This window comes from Schistocerca piceifrons, chromosome 4 (genome assembly GCF_021461385.2).
Source record: "Schistocerca piceifrons isolate TAMUIC-IGC-003096 chromosome 4, iqSchPice1.1, whole genome shotgun sequence".
Taxonomy (NCBI): Eukaryota; Metazoa; Arthropoda; class Insecta; order Orthoptera; family Acrididae; genus Schistocerca; species Schistocerca piceifrons.
Genome location: NC_060141.1, coordinates 782,297,728 through 782,323,057, shown reverse-complemented (window position 1 = coordinate 782,323,057; position 25,330 = coordinate 782,297,728). Strand labels below are relative to the sequence as shown.

The 25,330-nt window shown below is 41.3% G+C and overlaps 1 protein-coding gene across 1 annotated transcript; it reads left to right on the top strand.

The window, feature by feature from the left end:
* Positions 1-236: 236 nt before the first annotated feature.
* On the top strand, positions 237-24,934 carry LOC124796167 (zinc transporter ZIP13-like). Its single transcript, XM_047260258.1, is given in 3 exon segments — positions 237-923; positions 925-1,080; positions 24,602-24,934. Coding segments are annotated over 3 exon segments (777 nt in total). The 5' UTR covers positions 237-635.
* Positions 24,935-25,330: the final 396 nt, after the last annotated feature.

Here is a 25,330-nt window from a genome sequence, read left to right as displayed (position 1 = left end):
ATCGTGTGAAATACTGTGACAATAATGGCGTGTGAAAAACGTAACCACTGTGGCAATCGTGAATGACCGATCGTATTCTTACAGCTGGTTCATTCTCCAAGTAGCCACACATAAATTCTAATGTAGTACAACTACATGTTCGGGCGTTTCGTGAGCTCAGGGACGTCCGCGGCGCTTCCGCCGTGCTATGGATTCAACGAAGATGACAGACCGACGAGTTCGTGAGTTACGTAGTCGTTGTAAACACAAGGGATGTAATCTCAGTCGGCAGTTCACAAACTGCTGTGCACCAGTGTGTGTGAGCAGTTTGAAATCGTGTACAAATAACATAATCAGATTACACTTTAGCATTATCTGAGAGCGCTTGTTTTATTCATATCGGTCATTGATTTTGTTCGTCGATGGCCAGTGGTCATATCTGAAGCTATCATTCTCTTTTAGAGGAGAACGCAAACATTAATCATACCACATGAGCGGCAGCTCTGCTGTTAGAACTTAATAAGTGGTCTCGTGCATTTAGTAGGAAGTGACAACTTTAAAAATTACTGTAGTAGACAATGTGCTCGACTGATAGTGCGTCTCTCATAAGTTGTCAGTCTAATAATTCGGCGGAATTGTGGTATGCCTATAAGGACATGGTTTCTGATTTAATTCCGAGTTCACTTTTGCTTGCCATATCTTCAGGCATTTCAGGATTTGAGTATCATCCATGGGTTTTCTCACTGATCGGATCAACATTTATTGGACTTAGTGGAATATTTCCTCTTCTTGTGATCCCCATCGAAGAAGGAGCCAACATAAAATCAGAAGAGGGGGGCTCGCGGACGCTCAAGGTGCTGCTGAGCTTCGCAGTGGGCTGTCTGCTGGGCGATGTGTTCCTGCACCTGCTGCCAGACATCTGGAGCCGGGAAGCGCTTCGACTCGGTGAGTGGCTACCTGAATCTGCTGGCTAATGCATTCGACAACTTCACTCATGGCTTAGCAGTTGGTGGTAGTTTCATGGTGTCCTTACCTCATGGTGCACTTACAACATTTGCAATATTGCTCCATGAAATCCCTCGTTTACACCACATTTCTCATGTAAAACCATTTATTGACAGATAATCTGCCTTTTAACTTTGTCTTTGCCATAAAACGTTTCACTTCACGTTACTAGTATGCTTTAGAAACTGTTACCATGCAACAATGTTTGAAGTTCAATATCCAGCCAAGAACCAAGAGAAATTATTTAAACAGAAATTACGAATGCATTGTTATTGCGAACAGACGACACAGTGTAATTGTGTGTGTACATTCTTGCTTGTTAGTTGTACGATTAGAACATTTACCAGTACTGCTAATGAGATTTTCATGCAACATTTTGCTTTACTTGAAAATACATTTGGGATTTAAAGTACTTTCTGAGAGATACCAGATGACACAGAGGTTAGTTTATGTGACAGCTACACGATTTTTATCACGACGCTACTAATGAGTGACAATTTACAATGTTGCTTTTGCAGTGTATCTGTTTTATATCTGCACAGTTTTCTGAATTCTTCTAGGAAGAAAAACATGTTTTAGTAGTAACTTTTGTGGTATAGCAACAATGAGACAGCCTTTTTCGTGGCATAACAATACGTTACTGTACAGTACTTTCCTCATCACGGCAATAAGCGTAATAACTAAGATATCTATACGCAAAGCATTTCACTTTTGTGTATCATGAGGTAAGTACATTGACTTTAGCAGAACTTTGCTTACAGAGGACGATAACTACGACAGTTCCACAGAATTATCTTACAGCAAGACGCGCATTTAGCGCTACAGGACACGCATTTGAGTGATTAATCTTATACTTAAAACACTTATTTTCAAAGATTTTTTAATTACAAAGAAAGTTTTCCGTGATACATTTCATTCCATTGCTGTAATTTGTAACACCTGAGGGTATAATTACATTTATCCTCAGGGGGGTACACGCTTACTTTGTGTACCATGTGTTTGGCAAGCACAAGGAGCCCTAGCTAATATGGTATTTGCTTATACAACTTTACACATCGGTACCATATTTCTCTAACACACAAATTACACAGCTATCTGATCATTTAACTGAGAGATAAACATGTTTTTTACTACATCAGTGACAGATGTTTACGCAATTACACCGTTGGATAACTTCACACTTATGAAACTGTATTTTGTCTGTACTTTGTAAACTGTTCATATTTTTTCGGAATCATTGTGATACTATGAGAGCTTTGAATGATGTATTTGGTATGAGATCATGATTTTTAAAGTACGTTTGAGGCAGCTGACACTTTTGACATGAGCAGAGAATTTTTTTAATTATTGGAGGAAGTTACGACGATTTTGAGATTTGACTGAAGTGTTATGATGTTATTATTACGACGACGATGTGTATTATGTTGTTGAGGAATGTTTATTATGCTACGTATTTCTCATGATGAAATATTGAAGAAGTGTCGACGAATATGTATATGTATAATGAGGTAAGGAATAATGAGTAGTGTTTAGGGACTCTGATTTATGAAAAGGATGTTGGAAACCAAGAAACGTACTTTAAGAGTTATGAAATGTGTGACTGTATCACAATGCTGACCAATATTTTTTTTGGACACTTATATTTATAGGATTTTGTTTCTACAGATTTGCAACGCTAATTCTTGACCTGTGAAATATTTTTATGTGAGGCTGCCACTGTAGCGGTAAATATTTCCGTAAGAAAGTTAAGTGACCACCTGCACGTAATGCGTCGCGGGCACCCAGCTGTGTCAGACGCCTGGAGAAAAAGCCATTATTGCGAGCCCTTTTCAGCGGCACAGGTAGAAAAAAAAGGGGACGTGGGACGTGTCAAACACCTGGAGAACAAGCCATTAGGGTGTGCCTTTCATCGCTAATGCGACACCCTCGTTACTTGAAAACATATGATTACACTAGCTCTTAATTTACGATATTTACTGAAATGCCTAATAAAATGACAAGAAATATTTTTACATCTGCACACCTGATTATGACAAGCGTCTTTCTATGAGAGTTGAGAGAATTTCTACTAACTTACGAAATGTCACATGACTACTGAATGATATTTTTATGCTTTGCTTTTCATAGTTGCTTATTTCATTTGACATCTGTTTTCCAGCTGTGTTGCAGCATTGCTTTTATAAAATAAAATGCATTTGCTAATGTGAACACTTTCTGTCAACAGATCTATTAAATAATTATTTTATGATCCACATTCTTTAAAAAAGGGGCACTTGGAAAGGAAAGAACAATAAGAAGGGACTAATACCAGTAACTGCATCTATAATTTTCTTTTCAAGTACATGGTAATATTTCTTTTTACAATCAGTTGTTGTGGTGCAAAACTTTAATTACTTAGACATTAAGATGTGATCATACATTTCCCTTATCTGCATTGTTGTTTTTACTGTAATATTTTTTCTGCTTGAGCTATGTCATGTTTAGATATAAGTTATTGCATTTGCTATTGCTGTTTGCCAGGCATAGTTCTACTAAATTTCACATTACATTACTCTGCTAAGCCAATTTTACTACTCATTGATTTTTCATGTTGCTGCACATTGGCTCATATTAGTTGTAATTTTGCATTTTATCTGTAAATTAGATTTACTGCTGCTTGCTTTGCACTCTGCATTTTTTTGGTCATTGCTGTTTGTGTTACATGTTTTGTGCTGCTGCATTGCCTCGTCCCTTAGTTTAGCATCTGAGCTCAGTAGATTTAAGTTAGCTTAAGAGGGGGTAGCCTCTAAGAGAATGAGTTGCGATGAATTGGAAGAAATGCATTGAGAAAACAGGTTTAGGTAGGATTTTCTTGGAAATAAATGTTGAGGTAAGAAATGTGTGAACATATAAATACAGAAAGCATGCTTAGATAGAATTTTTTTGGTGGAAACAAAGGATGAAATAAGAGGAAAGATATATGAAGTTTTGGGTTGGACTGCAGTACCAAATGTTACACTAAAAACGAACCCTGTCCTTTCCTATTGGTGTTATCCCACTATGTGTTTGTGTACCCTTGAGTATTTGTTTTCTTCCTGTCTCTGTGTACTGTTTCATAGAATTTTTTTCTCTTCTAATACTAAGCTATATTCACTATGAGGAGGAATACTGTTATCCTCAAATATAAGTTGCATTAATAATATGTTATTTTCTTTGTAAAGTTGTTTACAATTCTGTTCTGTTTCAATGTTCATGTGTGAAATTAATGTTTCGAAAACTATTCTCATTATTTTATGTATGTACTTATGTCATTATTTTTGTAACACTGATGTATATGTTTATTTCTATTCTTTTGTAACGCCTGTTTTACTACAAATGTTACCTGTATTGTTATGTTTTTAATGATGTATTTTGTACCTTTGTAATTCTATTCTTATGTTATAAAATTGTAATTGTCACCAGTTCATGACATTATTAACTTGTTAGTTACATTTCACTGCACACGTTTCTGTTGGTCATAGTATGTGGACAATATGTGAGAAGTAGGGACTGTTAGTGTTTGCACGTGTGTTAATAACTCAGCAAGGGACTGGATAACAGCATTGCTGGATCTAAGGACAATTCCAGAAACTTTGTGAGTGCACAAGTGGTGGTTTATGGACTTGCTATATTCTCCGCAAGACTCTTCGATGGTGAATGTGCACCTGCACAATCGCAACAGATGGCTGCTGGCCATTTCTACAAGGACTGCAGTGGGTCTGCACCTCTGGTGGCCCACCAATACCATTATCTCTACAAGGACTACAGTGGGTCTGCATCTATGATGACCTACCAACGCCATTATTTCTACAAGAACTGCAGTGGGTCTGCACCTCTGGTGGCCCACCAATACCACAATCTCTACCAGGACTCCAGTGGGTCTGCTCTGTGATGACCTACCTAACAATATTCTTCAAAACGTCGAATGAACTCTGTTGTGGGTTTGCTCTGTTGTGGCCCATTACCTGTCAGCATGTCAAGAGTCAGCACTGTCTTTCCGTTGGAAGGACAACACTACTTCTTCAAGACTGCATGGAAATCCACTACTTCTGTGTGCATTGTCTTTTACTGCTCAGACTTTGAGAAAAGAAACGGCAGTTTCACTGTGATGAATGATCAAGACTGTCTTTATAGACTGTGAGAAAATTTTAGCTTTTGACCAACATTGTATCAATAAGTGTGTGCATTTTATATCTTTGTTACTGTAATTGTGAAAAATTTTTGTCAAATCTGTATTGGCCAGTGCCCAACACCATTTGTAAAAATTTTTTGTAGGGAGCATGGGGGCTATGTAAGTAGGCTGTTTATGTTTTCTGTATGTAAGTAGGCTGTTTATGTTTTCTCTATGTAAGTAGGCTGTTTATGTTTTCTTATTGGCAACGTTACGTAGCGCTCAATATGAAAATCACTGGCTGTGCTGTGTGCAGCCTGTGGCTAGTTTGCATTGTTGTCTGCCATTGTAGTGTTGGGCAGCGGCAGCTGGCTGTGAACAGCGCGTAACGTTGCGCAGTTGGAGGTGAGCCGCCAGCAGTGGTGGATGTGGGGAGAGAGATGGCGGAGTTTTGTAATTTTTCATGAACTGATATATTTATATATGATGATATCAAGGTAAATACATTGTTTGTTCTCTATTAATATCTTTCATTTGCTAACTATCCCTATCAGTAGTTAGTGCCTTCAGTAGTTTGAATCTTTTATTTAGCTGGCAGTAGTGGCGCTCGCTGTATTGCAGTAGCTTGAGCAGCGAAGATTTTTGTGAGGTATGTGATTTGTGAAAGGTATAGTTTAATGTTTGTCAGGGCCATTCTTTAGTAGGAAATTTTGAAAGTCAGATTGCGTTGCGCTAAAAATATTGTGTGTCAGGTTAAGCACAGTCGTATATAATTGTTCAAAGGGGACGTTTCAAACGTAACCATCTTTACTGTGTTTCAAAAAAAAAAAAAAAAAAAAAAGAAAAGAACTCTGTCAGTGTTAACAAGGAGTTCTGTAGATTTACTCTGTGTAATGGGACCTATCTTACCTTTATCACCTGTACGATATAAACATAAATATCAATGGAAATCGCATTTGAGCTATATTGTTTACCGACAATATTCGCCTGTAGACTGACCTGAAGACGATACTGTCTGCGCAATTGTATTCAGACTCACTGCTCTAAACTAGTACTTACCGCGGAGCTGAAAATAGTAGGACAAACGAGTAATGCATGCCGCTACAACGAGAGTTATTTTAATTTTGGTCTCACTTGTTAAATGTGACAAGATATCGTGAGAGACCCCACACTAATCGTAAATATACAAAGGAAAGAGGTATCATCCTCAAACAGAGGGAATTTTAAATACTATGCAAAGATGAATATAGCTTCTTTTTCAAAGAGGGTCCAAAATTTGAGACTTCAGCTACATTATAGGGAGCACCATAAAAACGATTCTAAACCGTTCCAGGCAATCCATAACTGTCATCAAATCCCGAATTTTACAACACCAGCAAAAATGCATGCGATCGTAGCATTTTATCTACTGACGATTAGAGACTGAGTTTGATTCCCGCGAATGCTCACTGAGCCGTGTGCAGCTCACGTTGGTGCCACTGGTAGGTTGGCATCGTGTAATAGGGATAGTGGCGTCTTGTTTTCTTCTTCAGTTTACTGGCGCCACGACGTTTGCTAGTGTTGTCTGTCTGCGAGTGGCAGCAGCAGCGTTTTTAGGTATCTAGTACCTATACTATATTTGGAAGGACGTGAAGTGTTTTACGGGTCGGGTGTGTAGGGAGTTCAATTGGGACGGGGCAGCAGAGAGGTCTGGCACTGTTTTCTTCTTCAGTTTACTGGCGCCACTACGTTTGCCAGTGTTGTCTGTCTGCGAGTGCAGCAGTAGCGTTTTTCGGTATCTAGTACCTGTACTATCTTTGGAAGGACGTGAAGTGTTTTACGGGTCGGGTGTGTAGGAAGTTTAGATGGGACGGAGCAGTAGAGAGGTCAGGCAGTGCGGGGACATGCTGGGACTGCTGGCGGCACATAGGCACTGCCATATCGCGGGGCTGTAGTTGCAAGGGCCACAACCTCGTTATCCACCGGGCCCAGCACCTCCAGTTGAGTGAACATTAATCCAGTAGTGAAACGTTAATTATTTTGTGATCACGTCATTTGTCCATGTGTTGCTGCTCGCAAGGTCGACGTGAGATGAACAGCAACAAGTGGAGCGGATCGAGTTGGTGGAATCTATTAGCTGCCTGTTGTTACTTTTTAAATTTTGTTTCATTATTTGGTGAAGTGCAACCAGCGGTATTTTTCAGCCCTGTGGCCGCTAACGTCCCAGTTACCTGCCCTGGCGGTTAGTGTATTTTTGCGGCAGTGTACTTTTCATCGTCTTGCCGATGCTGTCCGGAACGATGTGCAGTTCCACAGCCTACTTGACGTGTTGAGGATTGTGGTTTCTTTTGCCTAACTTGGTTCAAAATGGCTCTGAGCACTATGCGACTTAACTTCTGAGGTCATCGGTCGCCTAGAACTTAGAACTAATTAAACCTAACTAACCTAAGGACAGCACACACATCCATGCCCGAGGCAGGATTCGAACCTGCGACCGTAGCGGTCTCTCGGTTCCAGACTGTAGCTCCTAGAACCGCACGGCCGCTCCGGCCGGCGCCTATCTTCGTCGTAGTGGTTCCATCTATCTTTAGATGTTTTAAACACCTGATTCAGGAGATGTAGTTCTATCTGTCCTTTCGCCGTCACTTAAATTATTCCATCGTTGTACTGGTTATCACACGTGAGGTGGATTCGGTAAGAGGATTGATCGACGTTTAAGCTGTCCCTAGTTTGAGTTGCCATCTTGTTAGTTGAGCATAACTCTTGGCTACCTGTCTAACCTGTGACGAAGCTGTAGGGACTTTTCTCAGGTCGATCCTGGGAGCACTGCCTGTGTATCACTCACTTTTTTATTTCGTCTGACAGTGTCAATTGTTGAAAAATAAAATTTTGTTTAAATTATTCCTATTACTGGTGGCCTTCAGCCGACAAATAATTTTGAATTCTTTCTTATTAAGGCCTTCTGCAGTGACTGTACCTTGTGTTACAGTTGACTTTTATAATGATTGTTTTAAAAAATTATTTTGGTATTTTTAATGTGTAATTTTCTTCCTCATTTGTAATTCAGGCCTTCAGCTGTTAGTTGTTTTGAAGTATTGCTCGTGGCCTTCAGCCTACAAATAATTTGAATTCTTTCTTAGTAAGGCCTTCAGGCATCAGTGTAGCTTGTGTTACAGTAAATTTTTTTGGATGATTATTTTTGAAAAACTATTTCCTTAAATTAAGTATTAAGTTTATGTGTTTACTGTGCAACAAACGGTAACTGATTAGGCCAAGTCCACACCTTTTCCTGCCTTCCCTAAGTCCAGCGGTTCACTCACGGATGTGAGAAACACACGTGGGTCCCTGTTCCCCAACCTAACACAAAGGAATGCTAAACAATCACACAACATGAGAATTTTCTGTGGAAGAACATGACACAATATGTCTGGCAAAAAATTGAAGTGAAAAATGCGCAGATGAGCATCCATAACGTATCCTTGACTAGGTGAGAACTAAACCTGACAGAATGTCTTTTCCGCTGCTCTTCCCTAACCAAAACACACAGGAAGGCCTCTTGTTGGCTCTTGCAAAGCAAAGTCCCTGCCCTGATCGATATATACAGCACGCTACTTCTCAGACACTCTTGCCACATGACACAAGTTCATGGTTCCTTGGAGAAACAGCAGTATGGCTGGTCATACTCGTTGCACCCTTACGGAACAAGTCGACGGTAATAGCAGACATGTTTCAAGGATGGATAAACGAGGTGTGCAGGAAATTCCAGTGATCTTACTGTAACATAGACGTATAAACAGAATGGCGGCTGTGAGCTATAATTGTTCAGACGGTAACAATTACTTCGTGGTAGCCGATTAGCGTGGATGTGTAGAGGCTCTTTCCTAACAACTGTTTGCTGCGGCTCATAGATTATTGGAATGTGTAAGCACCAACATAGATAATGCGTTCCTGTTTGATTATGAACAACCAAAGGTGAAAGAAACTGATAACTAGCTTTTTGATGTGATACTTGTAAGATAAGAAATAAGGAATTGCTCCACAGAATTAAGGATAGGATTGTTAATACGTTTTAAGATATCAGGGAGTAACTTATATGGTTCTAGAGGAATCTGTAGAGAGTAAAAACAGTAGGAGGAGACAGAGATCTGAATACATCCAAAAATAATTGAGAACGCGGAATGCTGCTTCCGCTCTGTGAAAAAGAGGCTAGCACGTGGGAGGACGTAGTAGCGAGTCGCATTTAGAGATGGAGAAGATCAAAGTTTTTAGTGCGCTTTCTTAGCATATGGTATGGTATGGTCGGTATTTTATGTGGAGAGGTGACAAAGTGTGTAACAAGATTGTGATAAAAGCAGAAGATTTTTCATATGAAGCTGACTAGGGAATGGACACTTCACCATTGGCAATGGCCGTTGGCATTACTTTCGTCGTTTATAAAAGTCAACCGAAGCTAACGTTAAAGGTTTCTTTCTTGAGCATTTAAATGCTGGATGTCCACGGGTGAAACTTTAACGTAGAGACCTTCGCACCCTGAATACCCCGAAAAGCAGCGACACAGCAGAAGGAGCAAAAAATAGCATTGTTGGCTTGGAAAGCCCAGCATTCAGCCACCTAGTCGCAAAGGCTTTTCTTTTGCCGCCGCAGAACCACATTTCTATACAGGTATGTGAGTGTTGGGTCTTACGTGCATCTTTGCAGTGAATGAGAGTGTAATAAAAGCTTGGAGTTATGTTTGTTGGATGATGATGATGAGAGCAAGGATATGGTGAAACCTGTTGCTCTTTCTCTCAGATAGCATTAAGGTGGCCGCTGCGCTTAATGTAATTATTCCACTGAGGGATCACATCAACTCTGTCACATGCCCTCATATGTGGAAAGGTTAGGAATATAATCCTGAACATCAGCTCAAAGACTGGTGACAGGAAATACATTCCACCACTTTTTTTTCCGTTGCCTGCATAATACTAGACCATCACCGCCTTAACTCTGAGACGAGTGTCGTGGCACAGGTGTGCTTTAGCGATCATGGCTATCTTTTTTTCCGAACCACGTGTTGTTTGTCACTTCGCTGAGAGTTAAAAGCTAGGTTTCAACAAAGAGTGAAGAATCAGTAGGTTCACCGAGATTCGATCCCACAATGCCGGTTCACAGCCACGCTCTTTACTGCTTTTCCCGTATATAATTTGTTTTTCAATTCCCTCTTAGAAGAATCTGAATATTCGTGCCAACAGGAAATATATTTTACGAAAAGTATGCAACCCAGCCAGCTTCAGGCTGTTGGAGACATGTTGGGCAGGTATCACGAATAGCGCAAAAGGAAAAAATTCAGAGGAAATACAGGGACGTGAAAACAAAAGCACAGTTAAAGCAGTAGATGCTGCCAGAACTATCGGAAACCCTCTCTTTGAAAGGTAAGATTCAGCATCCTGGCAAAGACTCCTCGAAATCGGTGCAATTGCAAGCAGGACCATTAAACCGCAGACGTAGACTGGCGAAATAGCCAACGCTCATCGTAACCCTCATCAGTAACGACAAAATGTACAAAGCGACTAACCAACCATGTGATGATTTTAGTCTTTGTCCTCAGGAAAAAAGAAGTAGCCGCTGCAGAATTTTATCAGTTGACTGAGGAAAGCCAATTGCTTCCTGAGCCAGGACTAGTTTGCTACATGAGCAGGAAAAGTAAACCGGCGCTGCTGCATATCTAGGGACGCACACCTTCCTCGTTTATCTGTGCTACTAGTCCCAGTACGATACAGACGCTCGTTAGCGGAAATCAAATTGTTGACTAGTCTGTACCAGCTGGAGGTCACTGCAGCTCCAGAAGGCTTTTGTTGGTCCACACAATTTTCCACGATATTCGAAGTGATAATTGTTCAACGGGATCGGGGCAGGGAGTCCCTTCCCAGCGCGTCAACAAAAACTTGGTCATGAACTTCGGCCGCAGCAATATGTCCGCTCTCAAAGACGTCACGCCTACGTAGAACTCTCGAATGTGTCTCAGCTTAAAATTCAGAAGACCAACGTCAACACGGCGACGAAGAGTCACTGGACCGATTAACATGTATAGCAGCGACGTCAAGTTATATAAGTTCTGAGTGATCACCAAAATGGTGCGCCACACATGTAAGATAGACCCGCCGAGACAACATGGCTTCAAAAAATGATTCAAATGGCTCTGAGCACAGTGGGACTTAACATCTGAGGTCATCAGTCCCCTGGAACTTAAAACTACTTAAACTTAACTAACCTAAGGACATTGCACACATCCACGCCCGAGGCATGATTCGAACCTGCGACCGTAGCGGTCGCGCGTTTTCAGATTGAAGCGCCTAGAACCGCTCGGCTATACCGGCCGGCTCAACATGGCTTCGTCACAGTCTCATATAGCAACAAGAATGCATGACGTGTCCATAAAAATCGACCAAAATAAAAAGCGACCGGACTACTGCTTCAGTTTCCTACTCATCACTGAGAGAAGGGGAAAAAGTTGTGCGATGTAATATTCCTTCCACAACACATGCGTATCCAAAATTCATACCTTAAGAAGAAGAATTTGGTATAGGAGGGCAAAAATTGTGCAGGGAGACCAAGAGATGAATACACTAAACAGACTCAGAAGGATGTAGGTTGCAGTAAGTACTGGAAAATGAAGAAGCTTGCACAGGGTAGAGTAGCATGGAGAGCTGCATCAAACCAGTCTCTGGACTGAAGACCAAATAAGAAGAAGGGTAAGAAAATGTTATTCAATTTCCAGCATTACCCTCAGAACCGCTCAGTAACCGCTTCCAAATGACAGTCGCCATTTGGAGCGGACAACGACCAATAACAGCTCCCAGTGACGTATGTCGGTACACAGCAGTGCCCCACGTGGTAAATGCTCCATCGAAACCCCACTAATCAAGAAGTTAACTTTTGCCGTCGTTAAGTAGCAGTCTCGAGACACGGCAATAATCATCAATGATAGTCTTGAGCAGAGGTATCTATGCACGTGGACGGAGTAAAACCATCACCTCACCAGTGTACGCGCAAACAGCGAGGCTCCCTCGATAAAGTGTCCGACTCTGAAGCTGGGAAGCAGACTTCCAACGCAGGAAAATGGGAAATTTGTGGTAAGATTCTATGGGACTAAACTTTTGAGGTCATCGGTCGCCCCACTACATAATATAACTTACGCTAAGGACAACGTACACACCCATGCCTGAGGTAGTACTCGAACCTCCGACGGGGGGAGCCGCTTCCAAAGCAGCGGTTCCATAGGTAAGACAAACAAAGACATCGGGAGCGGGGTCCCGACGGATCGTAATCGGGGGCGTCAGTTGCCCATTGACAACCGAAGCTGCAATGCCCGTGAACAAGTACGATAACACGAGCCTCGGAGTAAATCTGATCATCTCCAAAATCCGAATCAGAAATGTATGAGTTACACGGTTACTAGGAAGATTACGTTTCCACAGCATTTCATACGCGCACTATTAATGAGCCGCGACATGAGCGTCGACAACGGCGGTAGTGCTTGAAAGCAGCTCCTGTTGCGGATTGGCAAGACAGCCAACCCACTATGAGAGGAAGCCGAAAGGCACGTGTTTTAGCTCACGCAGGCTGGCGTGAGGTCTGGAACAGGTCAAGGAAATAAGACTAACAAAAGACGTACGTAGCTGCTGGAATACTTAACTTTCATCCATTTGGTGAACATCGCTCTTGACGGTACACGTTTTACAGCATCAATAGTAACTGGTAATGGCGCCTTGCTAGGTCGTAGCAAATGACGTAGCTGAAGGCTATGCTAACTATCGTCTCGGCAAATGAGAGCGTATTTTGTTAGTGAACCATCGCTAGCAAAGTCGGCTGTACAACTGGGGCGAGTGCTAGGAGGTGTCTCTAGATCTGCCGTGTGGCGGCGCTCGGTCTGCAATCACTGATAGTGGCGACACGCGGGTCCGACGTATACTAACGGACTGCGGCCGATTTAAAGGCTACCACCTATCAAGTGTGGTGTCTGGCGGTGACACCACAGCTCCCTTCTAAACAACAGCGCGAAACATCCGACAACCTCCACTGAAGAAACGATAAGCAGGCAAACGAACTGGCTAACGACGACCATTAGTATTAGAATATGCCAGACGGGACAAATAAAATCTACGTGCAGTTCTGATATCAGGACAAAGCTGACCTCCTGTGCACCCAATTCCAATCGAAGATTTTTGTGTTCCGCTACCACAAAGGAAACACCTTCGCAAACAAGTCCAGCCGCCAGTATGGAGAAAATCGGCAACTAGAGAAAAAATTACAGATTATTAGACGAATCAAGCACCATTTTACATGTCATTTGAGGCAGACCACCTCGAGAGGGGGAGGGCAAAGGCCTAAAGATGCCGTTTTTTACATAAATTACTTGATCAGGTTTTAGATGTGTCATGCCACAAGAATTACGGTTTCTACGTGACACTCCCACGCCCGGGTTCCCGGGTTCGATTCCCGGCGGGGTCAGGGATTTTCTCTGCCTCGTGATGGCTGGGTGTTGTGTGCTGTCCTTAGGTTAGTTAAGTTTAAGTAGTTCTAAGTTCGATGGGACTGATGACCATAGATGTTAAGTCCCATAGTGCTTAGAGCCATTTGAACCTACGTGACACAAAACATTGCCGTTCCAGAGAATTCATGGTTATCTATTCAATAATACTATGCTACTTAATACCGAAGCAGTACTCATGACAACCTTCAAAGTAAATCTTTTTGTGTTATTCAAATGATTATTGATGTGACACGTTTTTGTAGTTGACGATAAAATGGTAACGTTTTAAGTTTATATGTGGTATGTTTCAAACTAAATGATCAGTAAGGTAGCAAATGAAAAAGCTAAATATTTAGAAAATATATTTTTAATCATATTCCAAAGATGTTTGTTGATACTTAATGTGAAAAGTCTGAAATAGGTGAGTCTGAAATAAGTGAGAATACTGTTAATTATAAATAGAAATAATCACCTATAAAGAGCCTTCTTACTCTGATTAAAACGACTATGACTGACGTTGCAGAGAGCTGCCTCGTAGGGACCAGTCGCCATGCAATCGTAGTTCTTTCTCGAGCACCATATGCCGTCAGTGTTGTCTGTGCTGTAACCACTTGTAGCACCCTTGGTACACCGGCACCACTGCTCCACCTCATCGCATTTTGCTAATCACAAAGTAGTTTTAACTGTAGTCTAATCATCCCTGAAAGAGATAATGCAGAGAATATACTCCATTGAGCAGTGGAGTGCACAAGGTACCGCACATGGCATTCTGTGAAACCAAACGATGCTCCAGGAAGGGCTGTGTTTAGCTATTGTTGATTACGTTGAGGTAACAGGAGACTGTGACGGGGAATTTGAATTCACAACGGTTCGGATACATCTCGTAGTCAATTTGACGACAATACTTCTAAGAACGCACTAAAAGAAGTTGGTACAGCTCACAATAGTGCCTTTCTTTCCACCTGTTTTTGATACGTGGAACAACAGCGAGTTTATCTCCTTCATATACAGGAACCATATCTATCAACCAAATAAGCAGTTGCTCTAAGGAGAATTAGGAGGAAGGAACCATTCAGGAAAGTACAGCATGACTGTACCCTGACGAACCCAACAACCAAAGATGGATACTTTCTCCTGGTCTAGAATTAGCTCCATTCACACACTGTGAAAAGAAGATTTTCAAATTCTACCTTTTGCACGACGGCCCCTACCGAGTGAAAAACGGCCAAGGCGACCATTCCTATGTAGCAGTAGATACAACACTTGCGTTTAGAAGTGTATACAGATCATTTAGAACATAAAGATATTCATCACTAGATTTATACAAACTGCGTGCCCGATGTTGTCTTGGTGTGTATTTATTCCAGTCTTCACCTAATCTATCACCTCCTTCCCCCTCACCCTATCTTCTCATTCCCTCACCCTCTTGGTTCTTACACCCACAGCATTTCAATATCACGTGTCTCATATTTAGTTGAAATCGTTCCAGGGGATGAAGATGAGTTTTTTACCCTTGTATTTGCCCACGTACACATGTCAAATGTGTTTCACATATGTTTAATATATTTCTCATCTATTTTGAAACGTATATCTCCTATATCTCCAGCGAATTTCACCCTGCTGTTCCATCCAAAGCAGGTCAACGTTTATGACGTCGTTTCTCTTGGATCCCATGCCATACAATCATACAATGACACAGATACATCCAGCGGCATACGTGTCTACTGTCTGTGATATGTGTTGTGAATACAGTCAGTAGTAAATAGAAATAAATTAAAATGTCATATTTGATGTTGCAGTTTTTCCCACAGTTCAGTGTCTACGATGTCATATGTCCTGAAATATGTGTCGTAGAATGATATATTTCACTCGCTACATTCAGTGGCATATGTGGATACTGTCCACGGAATGCGTTGCGAATAGAGTTAGTAGTAAAGAAGTAAGGTCGTGTATAGTGCGGTAGATTTTCACTTATCTCAGTATTTGACACCATATGTCATGAACAATGATTCGTAAAAGATAGAATTTTGCTGGTACTTGCATTGGTATATGTGAATACTGCCTGAAAAATATTTTACTTGTACAGTTATTAGTAACAAAGGAATAAATTAAAACTTCATTAATCAAGTGAAACTTTCACGGCATGAACAACGATAATGTAGCAAGCAATTAAATTTTATCACTCTGTGAAGCGAGAATTTTCATGAAGTTTGGAAATCATGTGAAAAGTAAGTTACAAGTCACTAGGTACTCTAATTCTCAAATACCGGGTGAATGAACTAAGCATATTTTGGTGTCATGGGCTACACCGCCTTTCCACCCTCGCTCTCACTCCTTTTAGGTAGTTCTTAACAGACAGCGATCCTTTACAAACAGTGTGGGATACCCGTTCTACGTTTTATTGAAATCGGTCCAGTGGTTTAGGAACAGATGTGGAACATACATACATACAGGTAAATGTATGTACGTACATCCATTTCTATAGTATGGATGGATCAATGGCCACGAGTTATTGCTAAGTAAATTGTAAAGGCCACTTACTTTTCTTCAAGATGTCCGGGGATTGGAACTTAAATAGTGGCAATTATTTATTTACGGCTCGTATAAAATAGATACATGTTTCAAAGTATTACTGACCTTCAAAGTAGTCACTAGCATTGTTCATAACCCGTTACCAGCAATGTGGAAGTCGTAGGACACTCTCAGCAGTGCCAGTTGTGTTGACAGTTCGAGCGGCGCGGTCTATTGCCCGACGAATTTGTAGCAGTTCTGAAACGAATACCGTGAAGTGCTTCCTTCACTTTAGATATAGCGTTGAACTCACGAGGGCTTATGTCATGGGAATGCAGTAAGTGGTATAGCACTTAGCAGCCCCATCAGTGAAACAAATCAGTACGAGCTTGCACTGTACGTGCTTGAGCATTGTCCTGCAAAATGATGGTCAGGTCCTGCAGAAACTGTCATCACTTCTGTGTCTAGGCTGGTCGTATGTTGTGTTCCAAAAATTAACGTCTCATACCAGACGAGAATAACCTCAAGTGTTTGCGTGGTAGAGTAATTATGGTGTACGCGTACGTGGAAACGGTGTTGGCGCAACAATCTCCGACACAGTGTAACTGAGGCGGAATAAGGGGAACCAGCCGTCATTCACTGAGGTAGATGGAAAACCGCCTTAAAAACCATCACCAGGCTGACCGGGACACCGGACCTCGACACTAATCCGCCGGGCGGATTCGTACCGGGGACCGGCACGCCTTCCAGCTCGGGAAGCAGCACGTTAGACGGCGCGGGTAGCCGAGCGGGCTATATTTACAGTTGCTAAAAAATGGTTGAAATGGCTCTGAGCACTATCGGACTTAAAATCTGTGGTCATCAGTCCCCTAGAACTTAGAACTACTTAAACCTAACCCACCTAAGGACATCGCACACATCCATGTCCGAGGCAGGATTCGAACCTGCGACTGTAGCAGTCTCGCGTTTCCGGACTGAAGCGCCTAGAACCGCTCGGCCACCGTGACCAACCGAATACTTTTTCTCTCAATGGAGAAGTACAGCAAAATATGATGCCATATGAAAGCTGTGAATGAAAATAGGCGTAGTCGGCTAATTTACTGATATGTTTATCGACAAATTTTTCAGTGACCTTATCAGCACATGTAGCTGAACATAACCGCTTCAGCAGAACATCACTGGTTCTCCCAATTCAATTTCTCATCAATGCACACAGCCAGATATTTAGGATATTCTGCTTCAGCAACAGATTTCTGTTCAGAGTCTATATGTATAAATGGCATTATGGTTCAAATGGCTCTGAGCACTATGGGACTCAACTGCTGTGGTCATCAGTCCCCTAGAACTTAGAACTACTTAAACCTAACTAACCTAAGGACATCACACACATCCATGCCCGAGGCAGGATTCGAACCTGCGACCGTAGCAGTCGCACGGTTAAATGAGGTTATGCCATTTAGTGTACATAATTGTATATACCATGTTTTAGGAAAATTCTGTGAGAATCCATCTACAGAGAACCACTCAATAATTTTCTGAGGGACACTGTTTCCAGTTTTCTCAGCTAACTCTTGTTTGTTGGGTGTGATTTACTATCCTTCTACCACCAGCGAATAGAACTAGCTTAGCATATTCATAAATATAGAGTACCGAGTCAATAATATATACAGATAAGAACAATATGGTACCCAAGACTGAACTCTGCGAGGCACCGTTCTTGATACTTCCCCAATCATAGGACTATGTTCATTTCTGTAAACTATTCGTACTGTTAATTTCAATCTTCTGCATTCTTACAGATAACTACGAATTACGGGATTTGTGCACTGTTCCACTCATACCACAGTAATTAAGCTTATCTACCAGAACTTCATGATTCACAAAATGAAAAGCCTTTGAGAGATCATAGAATATCTTAGAAGGGTGATGTTAGGTCACTCTGAGCATTCAATATCTGATCAGTGAATGCATATACAGCATTATCTGTTGAAAAGCCTTCCTGAAAACGAAATTGACTTCTTGGGTAGTACTTCATTTATATGTTGTTCACTAGGGATGTCGTATTCGATCACCACAAAGGCCATTTGTGGATACCAGAAAACCCCGACGGTGTGCGGCATCACGCTACACCACATTTCACTGTTAATGTGTGGGTCGGTTTCGTCGGCGACTGCTTATCGTGCGTACCTTTCATCATCCCCTTTGACAGCCGTGAAATTTCGGATGTTTCTGGTCCAGGCTCTTCCCGCCTTGCTTGAAGATGTTGCAGCATATACGAGGCGCAGTTTGTGGTTCCAGCATAAAGGGGCGCCTGCTCAGTTTCGACTGTCTGTGTGCAGGCATCTGAACTGGTCACGCCGCTGTCGAAGGATTGGGTGTGGTGGACCGGTTCCCTGGCCCTCACGCTCGCCGGATTCGTCGAGCCGTGAAATCTCTTACGTATCGCGATCCAGCGGGATCTGAAATTGACCTAGCCGCAAGAATCGTCTGCGCAGCAGCCACAACAGAAGAATCTCCCTGTTCGTTCGAGGATGTCCGGCTGTCAACACACCGTCGGTGTGAAGCATGCGTGCCGTCCGATGCTGCAAACGTCGAGCATCTGTTGTAGCAGTAGGCCTGCGTTCATGTCGTACACCATGCGTACTCATAATGTCCAATAAACGTCTCTAATGAATCACTCTTTTGTTAAATTTCCGATCTTCGTTCTCTGCTATTACTTACGCCTTACGTCTACGGACATGGGTTGCAATGCAAATCTCAGTCTTTATTATGTGCCCCATCTCCCCTGGAAGCTTTATGGAACACCCTGTGTAGTTACCATTGTGGAAATTTGTTATTAACATGAAAGATCCCTCCTTGAAATTTTTTTGCGAAATGAAGATTACAAGCATATCATATTTAATTTCTCATTTATTCCAATGTTATAAAGTATGTTTTATTACGAAAGTAACAATGTGTAAATAAATCTTTTGACTGTGGTTTAATCCACTAAAAGAAACACCATCCCAGCTCATTAATTACGATAGTGTGACGAACGAAGTATTGTATCGCTGGTGCAAATCCATATCCAGGCGCTTGTTTTGAATTCATTTATCAGCCATCTAGATGATCTAGAGGGAGCTTCTAATTCCGATATTGCTATAGTATGACACTGAACAATATTGATACGGACAAATTGAAGATTCCATGTATTTCGACCGAACCACGTGGTTTTTAAATGCGGGTCCGGCCGGTGTGGCCGAGCGGTTCTAGGCGCTTCAGTCTGGAACCGCGAGACCGCTACGGTCGCACATTCGAATCCTGCCTCGGGCATGGATGTGTGTGATGTCCTAAGATTCGATAGGTTTAAGTAGTTCTAAGTTATAGGGGACTGATGACCTCAGATGATAGGTCCCATAGTGCTCAGAGCCATTTGAACCATTTTTAAATGCCACACAAGATGAGTTACGTAAGCGCCCATTGCAAGTTGCGATCTTTGTGAGGAGCTGTGTCTTTTTACTTCGTCATTCGCAAAAAACTGAGGCCACTTTCTCTCAAATACCAACTTAATTATGTTCATGAATAAGTGTATCGATAGCACCCCGCTTTACTCTGGTGTTAGCCGGTTCAGTGGATTCGACAAATGACACAACATTTAGCCATATAAAGGCTATATAAAACACTGTCTTATATTCTGTATTTTCCTTCTGTGGATCTGAGTCGTATTAAATAGCTTTAGGAAGGGATACAATAGTGACTCGTGTGTTATTCACTAAATGTTCTGCATGGGGGCTTAATTATATATTATGCAAATATTTTTAATTTTAGTCGCTGTTTGTCCGGTTACGCAGTCTCGTAACCGGTTGGCCCTGACTAGTATTTGTACGCAATCTGACTGCATAGAACAACAACAGAGAATGAAAGGAAATTTACTTTAACATAATTAATTAATTAAGTCCCCAGCAACTATAAAACCTACGAAACAACAAGGCACAATAGTCGCTGTTCTGTGTGTGGAAGTGTGATTCAACGTACACATCTGGCACGGTTCTTCCTCAATACGACAAGATATTTTAAATACCATTTATACTGAAGTAATAAAAAAAAATAAACAGAAATACTATAACTGCACATAGAAACCAGAAATACAGTCTAATACAAGAACACGAGCCAGATGCTTTGTTGACTGAACCTGTGACCAGGAGGCATTATTGTTTAAGACATTGAAATAATAAAAGAAAAGGAATTTTTTACCTTCATATATATTGACGAAAAGCACACTCTGATCATTACAGCATCCCCAATCCAACTACATCTGGTGTGTAGCCCGTCAAAACAATACTACAAGTTCTGAACAAGCACTCACTACCGCAACTTCTCAACTACGACTCGCTACTGCAACATCTCAATAAGCACTGCCTACTGCTACTTCTCAACAAGCACTCTCCACCACGACTTCTCGACAAGCACTGCCAGTGGAGGCGGCTGAATAATGCCCTTTGGCGCAATCTCTGGCGCTGTGGCTCAGTGTAGCCACCTTTTAGTTCATTCTACAAACTCTCTAGTTTCTGTGTTAAAAAGAGTGCAAACTACACAAATCGTTCGATGCAAGAGTTCTATGACTTAGTTTTTATTGACAACGCGGACCAGCCGGGGTGGCCTAGCGGTTCTAGGCGCTACTGTCTGGAACCGCGCGACCGCTACGGTCGCAGGCTCGAATTCTGCCTCGGGCATGGATGTGTGTGATATCCTTAAGATAGTTAGGTTTAAGTAGTTTTAAGTCCTAGGGGACTGGTGACCTCAGAAGTTAAGTCTCATAGTGCTCAGAGCCACTTGAACCACTTGACAACGAGAGATTATTGCTCGATCGATCATTGTTTCTACAGAACAACTGAACTTTAGTGTAGTTAACAAAATTTTCATTACCACCGCATCTACGATATATCAAAGAAATTTGAATAACTTACATGTAACAGTTATAGCTGTCAGTTAACAGTTAATACTGCTCTAACAGTATCTCACTGGTAAGGAGTATAGTTACAGCGCATTTGGCCTACGTGACTCCAGGATATGTTAATGCATGTGCTGCAGCGTCAAAACTTCGATGCAGATTACATTGCTGTAATGGTAGCTGAGTGCAGAAATAAATTAATTTGGAAGCAGCTATTGCCATATTGTGTCGATATTTAGCGACAATTGCTGCTGACAAGGATCTGCAGTGGCGATGAATAGCTCTCTAAATGACGACACACGCTAGTGTTGGGTGAGTTAAAACGCGCAATTACTTTAGCGGTAGTCCACAAATTAATCTTTTGATACACGGAGTACTCCTGGTAACTGCCAAATAATAGGGCTAATGGCAGCGAAGTTGTGGCACAGTGCTCATGGGAGATTTACAATGCTAGTAAAACTTAGCAGAAATGTGAACAGTCACAGAACAAATGGTAATTGTACATTTACGACTGAATTTCGGTGGACGCTACGGGTAATGGTGAATGTGATTCAGTCAGTTACTTTTGGGACATCGAATTAATCAAATTAAATTATTTCAACACTAGACTATTTATTCAGTAGATATTGCGTACGTGACGACCATGTTAGCGTTTTTTAAGTACGAATTGATGATATCTCCAGAATAAAAGCAATGCCTGTTCGGAAGCGCACACACTGTTATGATGATGTTTTGTTGTTCCTGTCGATGTCGAGAGATAGGCACGAATCAGTCTACAGCAATTAATTTTGGAAGGCTACGATATAGAGTATTTAATAATTAGGATTCTCGACTTTGGTAACAATTTAAGATACTGAAACACAGTCGTTAACTTTTTTACTGCAGCTTGGCTAATAGTACAGCATTCCTTTCACCAAAATGATCGAAAACTTTCGTGCAGATTAGAGCGAAGAAAAATAGAAGTCTAAATATTGTAACCCGTGATACACATTTCTTGCCAGTTTTATAACTATGAACGTTTTCTTCTTTGTATCAAAATGTCACTCATTAATTCTGAGTACGTAGAGGAAGTATTTTCAAGAAAGAAGTATGTACAACATTCACGTAGTCCGGGTACAGGTTTTCCTTTCTGCAGAAGAAGTTTAATTCATCCCGGTATTAAGTATGCAGGTCAATTTAATGTAAAATTGTTAAGGATTCTTGAATACAGAGAACCCGAACATGCAGATGGTAACATTTCATATTGAAATGTACTGATAGATCGCAGTGGTGTGCTATATACTCCTGGATGCTTCAGTAGCGGAAATCCATTGAACTGTATACAAAGAGAGTTAATCATCACATCTTGCAAGCGTCGTTTTTTATGGAAGAAGTCACTGTTGGGATTGCTGAAGTTTTGCAAGACTAGCGAACATTCCAAGAGCTTTCGAAATTGCAGGAGATTCATGTAGACAACTTGCCAGGATATTTTCTCTGAAAACCATCCAGTCATCTCAGGTGAGTGCTTCAACGTACCTCATGATGGCTAAAGCTCATGGAATAAGGTGTCAGAATTTTTACATATGAATGCTAGAAACTTTACCCCTCCTTACAAGAACTGTCAAATGGTGTTACAAAAGTAAATTTTCAGTTAATAAGCTATGTAGCTATGTGAGCCAACAATAAAGCAGCGCACTCATGAATTAGTGTGCTGTATCGGTCCCAATTGTGAACAAATTTCTAGAGTATTTAATGGTTCCCTGGCAGCGCAGAGCGTTTTGTATAATAGATACATTTTTACCGCTTCGGATTCCCCATGAAATTTAGGGGCAGCTATTTGCAGTTACGATTTGTTAATGTTCCTATGTTATGAAAGGCAACAAAGTAATTTTTACTTAATCTTGACAATACCTTCTGCTCCCAAATTTATGATAGGCAATTATTTGTAGGGTACGTAGTATCAGAGATGTTACATCGTCACGACAGCGTTAGATGTCGCAGGCGATGGTGATTGAAAACTATTTTTTTTTCGGCCATTGCCATTGTTACACACAAGACTACCTTTACCTCAGTTGATATCTGTGTTTGCTTCACACCGTGTGTCTCAAGACTTTCTAAATAACCTCAGGAATATCGCTTCACGCAGCAGCTGGAAACAAAGCCACAAGCGACATTTTATCCGTCAGTTGCCAAGAGCCTTAGGCAACGAGCGCAAATTTGTCTGTTTCTGATTCCCTGACGCATACATATCTTAAAATTTTGTTGACTTATTTCATTTTACTAAAATCTACAGTTATGTTGATGGAGACATGTTATTTCATGTCATTAGGGACAATTGCATGCAGATAGATGTGTGATGAGACTTGCTCTCTTAGATATTATTAGTTCTGAAAAATAAGGAGGAAAGGATAACCCGTGCAATGAGTTGTGAGCTGTTCTCTTCAATTTACAAACCTAACAATGGTTACAGCACAAATTAACAAAAATACCAGTAGCAGAAATTCACATGCTTTGTTCCCACATGTGAAATTCCCTGGAAGACAACAGTGGCTGTTGTGTTAGAAGAGTAATCAGTATTGAATCAGCGAAACTTACGCTAAACTAATGAAAATTTTGACTCTGTATACTCTTGGTCCACTTTGGATGGAGTATTAGTAGGAGAACAGGAATGCGCTGATAAAGATGAAACAAGAAGGAGGCAAGCCTTGAATAAATATATGGATGCATGAATGGTGTTGACCATTTTGCTATATGCAATTCTTACATTTTTTCATTCAACTAATATTTTTAGTTACTGCGTTTGGAAACTAACTGCCTACTTTTCTACTGAATTTATGTAAATAAAGCGAACTCTCTTCATGGGTTTCCAATAGATGTCTAGAACACTTCTGGATGCATTATTTCTTAGTTCTATAGTTCTAATAAAATTATTCTGATTCTGAGTGAGAATCATACTGCAAAACATCCTGTAATTTTTCAGGTATTAAAGATAGGTTTAGTCAGGTGATGATGTACATTAGTTATAGTGCTTATTGCTACAGTTTGTCTTCTACCTTCACAGATATCTACACATAGTTCTGTCGATACAGTACAAAATTCATCTCCATCTGACGAGATTACAGCTTCGCCGCCTTCACAGATAGCTTCATTTTCTTCCTCCGATACAAAATCATCTACTTTACAACCAGATACAATACTATAATTGTCTTGTTACAAGTAGTCACACATTTCATCCCCAACAAAATGAGATCTACCTCTGCCTCTTTTTTGATCACAGAATCTTTCAGCAAACATGCACTACTCCACCTCTCACTTCGCTTTCACAAAATGAATTCTGAACCCCCCATATCATCATTATCGAATCACTCAACACATTTTACCATATTTCGTGTGTCCAGCTTATGGTTGCGCTGCTTAAAATTATTCCCCATTCCATTTTTGGATCTTACAACGTCCAATATATGTGGTTTATTTGCCGAATATCCGACACCTATAGAATTTTTTAAATATCCTGTCATTTTCAACAACGGATTTGTGGTATAACCGCTTCTAACAAACACCGAACAACGCGCTCCAGTACGCGGCCGCCAAATACATCGCTGGCCGCACTTCTCCGGGCGGCTCGCGGCTACCATCGCTGGCCGCCTTCGCGCGCGCGCGTTTGTCATCACACAGCAATTGGCTACGCCAGGAAACATTGCGATTGGTTTTCCCTGGAAAACAGCGACCCCAGCCGACGGCTCCATTAACTAGCAAGCCGTATATAAACACAGCCGCCGCCGCAAACGACAGTTCTCATCGTGAAGTGCAGTACGTCGTGTTCCAGCTGCTTGTGGATGACTCGCCGCACCACTCGAGGTTACCTGGCTGCTCGGCGGGAAAATCTTGCGACTTCACTTGGAGAGAGTGAACTTCACTGGACTTGGGAATAATTACGGGACGTGCACCCCACTATCCACATTTGGACATTGGGATAACCAAACTTTAATTATGCATTACCTCTGAGTGTGAGCCTGGGTAGACGCTTGGTTAACATAATTGTTAAAAAGTGATTTGTGATTTAATAAACCAGACTGACGAGGTTATTGTGTTATTCCTGGTTATAACAGGTTTATTACACCTCCTCCGGTCCTGAGACTCGACGACCACTAATTTCCTGATTTCGTATTCTACGTTGCATTTCGTGAGGCTACTGTCCGTCAGATCTTCGTTCCTGGATTTCATTTTCCTTGTTAATATTCCCATTTCCGTTTCGCTTTAAAAATGATTGTTACCGCTGTGGTAATAATTACTCTGGTGATAATTG